Source organism: Dendrobates tinctorius, unplaced genomic scaffold, assembly GCF_039654945.1.
Source record: "Dendrobates tinctorius isolate UK_male_01 unplaced genomic scaffold, ASM3965494v1 ptg000360l, whole genome shotgun sequence".
Classification (NCBI taxonomy): domain Eukaryota; kingdom Metazoa; phylum Chordata; class Amphibia; order Anura; family Dendrobatidae; genus Dendrobates; species Dendrobates tinctorius.
In genome coordinates, this window is record NW_027362026.1 from 4,361,523 (window position 1) to 4,371,064 (window position 9,542).

At 42.1% G+C, this 9,542-nt stretch overlaps 1 protein-coding gene across 1 annotated transcript; it reads left to right on the forward strand.

The window, feature by feature from the left end:
• The first annotated feature begins 2,999 nt into the window (after positions 1-2,999).
• ARL4D (ARF like GTPase 4D) lies at positions 3,000-6,208 on the forward strand. Its single transcript, XM_073562628.1, has 2 exons — positions 3,000-3,140; positions 4,911-6,208. The coding sequence occupies exon 2, from the start codon at positions 5,016-5,018 to the stop codon at positions 5,616-5,618; it is 603 nt and encodes a 200-aa protein (XP_073418729.1). The 5' UTR covers positions 3,000-3,140; positions 4,911-5,015; the 3' UTR covers positions 5,619-6,208.
• The last annotated feature ends 3,334 nt before the right edge of the window (positions 6,209-9,542 follow it).

Sequence of the window (9,542 nt, forward strand, 5' to 3'; positions counted from 1 at the left end):
AGTAGTTGGTCAGTACTTTACCTCAGTAGTTGGTCAGTATTTTACCTCAGTATTTGGTCCGTATTTTACCCCAGTATTTGGTCAGTATTTTACCTCAGTATTTGGTCAGTATTTTACCCCAGTATTTGGTCAGTATTTTACCTTGGTATTTGGTCGATATTTAACCCAAGTATTTGGTCAGTACTTTACCTCAGTATTTGGTCCGTATTTTACCCCAGTATTTGGTCAGTATTTTACCTTGGTATTTGGTCGATATTTAACCCAAGTATTTGGTCAGTACTTTACCTCAGTATTTGGTCAGTATTTTACCTCAGTAGTTGGTCAATATTTTACCTCAGTAGTTGGTCAGTCCACTCCAGAATCCAGTACAAACTTATTACCCTCACCCACAAAGCACTCCACTTCTCAGCACCACCCTCCATCTTCTCTCTCGTTTCAGTCTACCACCCTACCCGTGCCCTCCGTTATGCTGATAACCTGAGGTTAGCATCCTCAATAATCAGAACCTCCCACTCCCGTCTACAAGACTATATACGTGCTGTGCCAATTCTTTGGAATGCACTTCCAAGGTCAATACGATTAGTCCCCAATCCCTACAATTTTATGCGTCCCCTACCACCTCAACACATTAACCTAACTATCCCTGTGTGGCACAGCGCCCTCATTCCTCTTGGTATCTGTTATGATCTATAATATTCAGGATTGAGAGTCCTCAGTAGTTGATACCTTTTAATGGCTTTTCAGTTAGCCATTAAAAGGTATCAACTACTGAGGACTCTCAATCCTGAATATTTTTCTATCTACTGGCTAACACGGTACAAAGATATACATCTTTCCTGTTATGATCTATGTGATTATTGTTATGCTGTAATGTCTATTGTCTGTACAAGTCCCCTCCGAAATGTAAAGTGCTGCGGAATATGTTGGCGCTATAGAAATAAAATTATTATTATTATTATTATTATTATTATTATAGTATCGTACCTGAGTATTTGGTCAGTACTTTACCCCAGTATTTGGTCAGTATTTTACCTCAGTATTTGGTCAGTACTTTACCCCAGTATTTACACCAGTATTTGGCCAGTACTTTACCTCAGTATTTGGTCAGTATTTTACCTCAGTATTTGGTCAGTATTTTACCTATTTGGTCAGTACTTTATCTCAGTATTTGGTCAGTATTTTACCCCAGTATTTGGTCAGTATTTTAGCTCAGTAGTTGGTCAGTATTTTACCTCAGTATTTGGTCAGTACTTTACCACAGTATTTGGTCAGTATTTTACCTCAGTATTTGGTCAGTATTTTACCTATTTGGTCAGTACTTTATCTCAGTATTTGGTCAGTATTTTACCCCAGTAGTTGGTCAGTATTTTAGCTCAGTAGTTGGTCAGTATTTTACCTCGGTATTTGGTCAGTACTTTACCCCAGTATTTGACCTCAGTATTTGGTCAGTACTTTACCCCAGTAGTTGGTCAGTACTTTACCCTAGTAGTTGGTCAGTATGTTACCTCAGTATTTGGTTAGTACTTTACCTCAGTATTTGGTCAGTATTTTACCTCAGTATTTGGTCAGTACTTTACCCCAGTATTTGGTCAGTATTTTACCTCAGTATTTGGTCTGTACTTTACCTCAGTATTTGGTCAGCATTTTACCCCAGTATTTGGTCAGTATTTTAGCTCAGTATTTGGTCAGTATTTTACCTCAGTATTTGGTCAGTACTTTACCCCAGTATTTGGTCAGTATTTTACCTCAGTATTTGGTCAGTACTTTACCCCAGTAGTTGACCAGTACTTTACCCTAGTAGTTGGTCAGTATGTTACCTCAGTATTTGGTCAGTATTTTACCTCAGTATTTGGTCAGTACTTTACCTCAGTATTTGGTCAGTATTTTACCTCAGTAGTTGGTCAGTACTTTACCTCAGTATTTGGTCAGTATTTTACCTCAGTAGTTGGTCAGTATTTTACCTCGGTATTTGGTCAGTACTTTACCCCAGTATTTGGTCAGTACTTTACCCTAGTAGTTGGTCAGTATGTTACCTCAGTATTTGGTCAGTATTTTACCTCAGTATTTGGTCAGTACTTTACCCCAGTAGTTGGTCAGTATTTTACCTCAGTAGTTGGTCAGTATTTTACCTCAGTATTTGGTCAGTATTTTACCTCAGTAGTTGGTCAGTATTTTACCTCGGTATTTGGTCAGTACTTTACCCCAGTATTTGGTCAGTACTTTACCCCAGTAGTTGGTCAGTACTTTACCCTAGTAGTTGGTCAGTATTTTACCTCAGTAGTTGGTCAGTACTTTACCTCAGTATTTGGTCAATATTTTACCTCAGTATTTGTAAGCCAAAACCAGGAGTGGGTGATAATACAAAAGTGGTAATGTGTTTCTATTATACTTTTTGTGATTGTTCGTTTCCTGCTTTTGACATAATTACTGAGGTAAAATACTGAATATGTGAACGCGGTCTAAGCATGTTCACATCTCAATCATCTTCCAGTGTAAACATCACATCACACTCTCGTTTGGTTTGCGCCAAAGACAATTCACCTCGGTGTCGCATCATCTTGTGTAAATGGGACTTGTGCTGCCGAGAACAATGGCCGCCTGTGCACACTCAGCTTTCTATTACAGATCACTCCATGCAGATGGGAAGACGGTATCTGCCTGTGTAGACGGGCTAATAAATGACTGCCGACAGCAAACATGTAATTGTTTGTAAACAGCCCTCAGAGTCGGACAACTACGGCTGGCTGAGTACGTTGAGAGTTGTAGTTGCAGTATGCTGGGACTTGTAGTTTCACAACTACTAAAAGTGCTGGGGCAGTATACAGCACTGTCTGCATACAGTGTATATAACCTCATTATCACGTATTCCAGCCCATGATACAATTTGGGACAGTCAGGATTTGACGTGTAATGTTACGGTGAATGGTCACATTGTAAGGGGCACGCAAAGGGTTAAAGGGGGTGGCCAGGAGCTCGCGGTGAGGGCGGGATCTCGCGGTGACGTCACGGGGCTGAGGGTAAGGCTTGGGAGTCTGTGGAGTGAGTGCAGAGTGTTGGCAGCCGTGAAGGGGAGAGGATAGCACGGCGTGTGTGGATGGGAGTACGGCTAGCGATCGCTATACGCAGGCTGTGTGCACAAGGTAAATAGCATTGCGGTTATTTCTGATTCGCACTGTACCTAGCTGTGTGCTTGGTGGAGGAATGGTGCTGCTGATACAAGTGAATGGCATGTATACTGTGTTCTGTGCCGCTGCTGGGTCCGGGTGGTGCGTTTCTCCAGCACTTGTACAGGCTGTCCTGTGCAGGTTTCTCCCTGGTCTGTGGGGCCAGGCTATTCCCGCACTGTGCACAGACTGGTATATTTGCCCATCTGAGGCTCTGCTGGCTGCCATTTGTACCCCATAAATGTAGTGTTGTACCCTGCTGTGGGCAGAGTGATCCTCCACTCCTTGCTTTCCCTGGTGACCTTTGCCTGCTGTGGGGTGATGGTTGGATCTGGAGGACTTTGGCTGTGATCCCAATTAGCTGTTTGTATTGGGCATCTGCATTTAGCCCCCTCTGACTGTGAGGGTGCCCTTGATGGGGTATATACCCGGGGGCTGGTGTACCCGGGAGGCCTGTGATGATGGGGATTTATTGTGCACGTTTTGTGATGATAGTAACGGCCTTTGTTAGTGAATTAATGGTGTGGATCATCGGGGCGAGCTGCGGATGTCTGATTTCGTTGCCTTGCTGGTAATTTAATTGGCTCTGAGAAATGATCACCGCCTGATCCAGTCTGTCAGGACATGTAGTCATATGTGATCATGACCATTGACTATTTTCCGTGCTGTGCTGACAAAATCAGTTCTTGCGGATCGTGAGCTTAATTTCCCTCGTTCTGTGTGCCCGGATCACTGGGTGAACATGCTTTCTCCGTGCAGAATGGCGCTTGTGTGCCAGAGCTCTTCTGGCCTTGGCACATAGGTGCCCTTTTACCAATGTGCTTACATAAATCTACAGAGCGTTGAAATAAAAGCTTTCCCAAAATATTGGTTCATGTTGTGTATCCCATTAAGCCCTGTTATTGTGACTCCCAACTACGTCAATAGACCCACTGATGTTTATAGCTGGCTTTCTTTACAGCCCACTGGCTTTATTGACAAATGGCACCTGAGCCTGCAGCATAATCTATTCACTGGAGAATTGACAAAGTGCCCTGGCTCCTGGGGATGGGGGGTTTAGGGTCCCCTTACAGATGTGCGGCTAGATGTTAAACATTAGCCTTCTTGTGGAGGAGACCATAATCTTCACTGCTGCCCTTGGATACAGCAAACACTGAGGATATATTTATCTGCTGTTTACACTGCTCAACAAGCCAGTTGTGTAGGATGCAAATCCGTGTTGTATGTTCTGATGCCTTCTCCAGTTCTTGTAAGATGTTGGTCCTAATCCAGATTACCTTTTATCATAGGGCTTGGAGTTGTCTTTGTGACAGAATACGCTTTTTGTTTGATTTTGAGCTAGTCATTAATTTTGCGGGGTGCTAACTAGCGGATTATATTGTATACCTGCTTGAGTACTTTGCATTTGCAAAGTCTCTTGCAAACAATGACCTCAGCTATTCTCAAATTGCAGTAAGTCCACAAACCAGTCTAGAAATCTTTGTGGTTAGGTTAAACCTTAGTTTGTGACAGCACTGTATGCTTTCTTCATAAGGGACAAATGTGAACTTATTTGAATGATTCTTTGTAGTCTGTGCAGATAGGCATTGTAATGTTGAGGAAGGGGTCTAAAATTTCTGCTTTTGGTCTTTCAACCACTCCCTGCCCCCTCAGCCCTCCAGTTTTCCTTTAATTATTCCTTTATCAGTGCCAGATGTTTACTAATGGCCTCCTTCTTTTTTTTTTTTTTCTTTTTTCTCCTTGCAGATAAGCATTTCAGAGTGGCATTTACACATTTTGCTATGTGACTCCTTTTGAAGTGCTCAAGTACCATCCTTGGAAAAAGTCAAGACCGAATATATTTAAAAAGCCATGGGGAACCATCTTACCGAGATAGCACCCAACACCTCATTTCTTCCTACCTTTCAAACCCTACATGTGGTGGTTATCGGGTTGGACTCCGCTGGGAAGACTTCTTTGTTGTACAGACTAAAATTTAAGGAGTTTGTGAAGTGTGTTCCCACCAAAGGGTTTAATATGGAAAAAATCAAAGCCCCTGTTGGGAATTCCAAAGCGATCACGTTTCAAGTCTGGGATGTAGGTGGCCAGGAGAAGCTAAGACCTTTATGGAAATCCTACACCAGAAGGACTGACGGTATGGTGTTTGTTGTGGACTCTTCAGAGCAGGAACGAATGGAGGAGGCCAAAGTGGAGCTACACAAAATTACCAGGACTTCTGAAAACCAAGGTGTGCCTGTTTTAATCCTCGCTAACAAACAAGACGTAGCTGATGCACTCTCTGTGACGGAGGTCGAAAAGTTACTAGCGCTACATGAACTTGGCACATCCACCTTGAGTCACATTCAGGGTTGCAGTGCAGTGGATGGCAGAGGTCTACATCAAGGACTTGAGAAACTTTATGATATGATCCTAAAGAGAAAGAAGATGTTGAGACACAGCAAAAAGAAGCGGTGAATGCTCTTTCCGTATTTTCCATCAAAGTGTTATATTGATTAAGGAGAACTTCACTGTTTTAATGGAAGTTTCCATCTTGCTATTGTACCAGAAAAATGAACTATGGCTCTCTTACTTACTGGCCATGCTGGTGAAGTCCTCACTGTTCAGGATAGCCTGTCTGCTGAAGGAGCCATCACAACCTCACATGCAATTAACTTAAAATTGAGTGAATATATTTAGCGGTACGTTTTCGATATGAAGATATGGACACATGGGGTAAAGAGGTGCTTTTTTTTTACTATGAACACTCAGCGACCATTGGCCTTGGATGACCTGTGCACGTGAAGGACCAACAATGGACATTTACTTATTTAATAAAGACCTGGGGTAGCATATACTGTTTCTGTTTATATACTTGATCACTATCACTTAGCTTTTTTTTTTTTTTTTTTTTTTCTTCCCCCCCCCCCCCCCAGAGTATTTGGGCATTTTTAATCCCAATTCTCTTTAACACAAAATTAACTTTTGTTATTTTGTACAAGCCTAGTAAATGTTTGTAGGATGGTCACATAAGTTATTTATAGGTAATAAATGAAAAGTAGATCGCATCTGTCTGTTTGTGGAGTTATTCCAGATTGTTCTTGAAGAATGAGAATATCCAAATTATTACTACAGTGAAGGAAATGTCTTCTTCAGTAAAAGTCCAGCATCCTAACACTGTTGGTTAAAGTCTTTATAAGTAACTTGAGAGAATGCTAGAAATTGTTCATTTTGGGGTAAAAAGAACCTCTGTGTGAATAAGACCACTCTTCAGTTTATGTAACTAGTACCACTGATTTGATTGGAAAAGGTGGCACTTCATTCTCAACGCTTTGTTTTTAGTGGTCCAAGACACCTACCATGACTGTTAATAAAGAGGCCTCAAGAAAAACTTTATAGTCATGTAGTATACTATATATCCCTGTGGGTGTGAGGCGGTTGGCTCGTTCATTGTGGTCCCTAATTCCAGCCTTTTCCAAAGACCTGATCGCTTGACGTTGGACCCAGATTCCTATCTTGGAGTAACTGTCATCTTAGTTATTTATTTCACAAAATGATAGTGCACGTGAACATAAGCAACTTTTATAATTCAACGTTACTTATGCTTTGCATCATCTATTGGAGTAGGCCCCATACACATTAGGCATTATTCAGACACCAGTATTTTTGGTCAGCACTTCAACATTTTTAGTTGTATACTAAAACCAGAAGTGGGTTTAATATACAGGTGTCATTCTTTCAATTTGTTTTCCTCTTAAGTTCCACCCCTGGTTTTGTCTTACAAACACTGCTGCAAAATGCTGACCTGTGAATAAGCCCTTACATGGTGTACTACTGAAATCGGCAAGATTTGCTGGCCTTGGAAGTTTGTGTTAAAGGGGCAGTCATTTCAGAAAATGTTTCCTGGTGTGTAGTTTAAAAAAAACTTACAAACAAAAAAACCTCTTTTGCTTTTATTTACCTTTTATGTCGTCCAACGCAGTTTCTTTGCTGCCCCCATCTTTGTTAAGCCCCCGTCACACATAGCGATCTCGCAAGCGAGATCGCTGCTGAGTCACAAGTTTTGTGACGCAACAGCGATCTCACCAGCAAGATCGCTGTGTGTGACACTTATCAGCGACTGTCCCCCCTGCCAGGTATCGCTGATCGTCCTCGAATGGCCAGGACATTTTTTTTGATCGCTGGTCTCCCACTGGCCAGCATGCATCGCTGCGTGTGGCAGGCGGGAGATCAGCGAGCTGGTAACCAAGGTAAACATCGGGTTTCTAAGCGCCGCGCTTATAAACCCGATGTGTACCTTGGTTACAAGCGCGTTGGTAACTAAGCGACGTGCGTCGCTTGTTGCCCGCGTGTCGCTGTCCTGATCGCTAGTGAAGGTGCCTGTTTAGCAGCTCACCAGCAATCCTGACAAGTTCACATTGTTGTCGGGATCGCTGGTGAGTCTCTATATGTGACAGGGCCCTTAGGCTAGGCGCACATTGCATCTCTGCACTTAGGAAGAGTTCTTGACGTTTACTATAGACTAATATATCCTGTAGCGTCACCATTGAAACAGAGGCTGGAAAATTGTTCTTTCTTGTTGGTATGTGACTGTATACTCCCGAACTATTTAGGAAAGCACAGCAGACTCCATTGTCCTAAACAGAGGGCCAAAGAAGAATATACCATGGTGTATGTTTACTGTGACCTTGGGGTGAATGCCAAAGAATCCGTTTACCATGAATATGCACGCTGTCCGACGCATACCTCCTAGGCATACACTCCTAACCCTGGGCAAAGATGTAATGTTGGATAGACCAGGATTTAGCTGCAGTGATGTCATATTCAGTGGCTTTGCTCTTGATGACAATATTCGCTCCATGTTGCAGCCAAATTAGACCATTTCTATGGTCTGGCTAATCAAAATCGGATCAGTGGATGCTTAGTACACCCGTTGATCAGCTGATCAGTGAGTGTGCTAACCAACTGCTGACTCTTCATCCAACTCCATCTGAAAACATCTGACCAGCATTGGTGCCGTATGTCTGATCTCCTACACATTTGATATTCATAAAGATATCATCATCATATTGATAAAAATAGATCATCAATATTTTGAGTCTGGAAAATCCCTTTTAGCGTGCACTTGCACAACCCCCGTTCCTCCTCCACCCACCATAGATGACTGTTAGTGGAAATGATGGATTGGCCAATCGTTCAGCTGGTGCCTATTTCTCCAATATAGAGGAGTGCCCACTGAGTCAAGCGTTCCTGTGTTTTCCATGACAGCCACTGCCAGTTGTTTCTGGTGGTGGATTATACCTGGGAGAACAAAAGTATAGGTAGGATTCATAACCTCTCATATTTTCCGGTGCTCCAATACATATTAGACTTTTAGCAGAGGCACTGTTTAAAAAAAAAAAAAAAATAATAAAAATGTACATATATTTGCACATTTATCAAAAATGGCATAATTGACCGAGACTCTAGTGCACTTCCATTCTGCCATTCAATGTTTATCAAATGTGTCCTGTTAATAAGTTTTGTGCAAAGTACCTGCACAAAATAACCACGTTTATTACACTTTTTATGAGAAAGGAATGACATCACTTGCTGGGGCGGTGCTTGTCTCTGCAATCGGGGTAATCCTATTATGACATGCATTGTGGGTGCACTTTGCAGGATCTGCTGAGAGCGCACTCTCATTGTGTACAGTGACAAGAATCTACTGAGCATTGGTTGGGATTGACAACCAAAGCATGCTCGGTAGAGCAGGGACTAGCTCGGTCTCTGAAATGAAGGTCACTGATGATTCTTTATTTCAGGGAGGGGGTAGAGGCTGCAGTAGGCACTGGGATTCTCAAACTGAGCCTCAAATATAAAAATATATATATCCGTAACCTGGCAAGGAAGAATGGCAGAGGATCCCCAAATCCAGGTGTGAAAAAACTTGTTGCATCATTCCCAAGAAGACTCATGGCTGTACTAGCTCAAAAGGTGCTTCTACTCAATACTGAGCAAAGGGGCTGAATACTTATGACCATGTGATATTTTGTTTTTTCTCTTTAATAAATTTGCAAAAATTTCTACATTCCTGTTTTTGTTTTTTTCTTCAGTCAAGATGGGGTGAAGAGTGCACATTAATGAGGGAAAAAAATTAACTTTTGAATTTACCAAATGGCTGCAATGAAAGAGTGACAAATTTAAAGGGTTCTGAATACATTTTGTACCCAATTTATGAGCGCACACAACTGCCACTATTCAGGTGCAGTATGAATTGATAGTCTTACTTGCTGAGGTGACCTCCTTTAGTGAACAGTCTTTAAATCTGCATGGAGTTTGTATGTTCTCCCCGTGTTTGTGTGGGTTTCCTCCAGGTACTCCGGTTTCCTCCCATATTCCAAAGACATACTGATGGGGAAC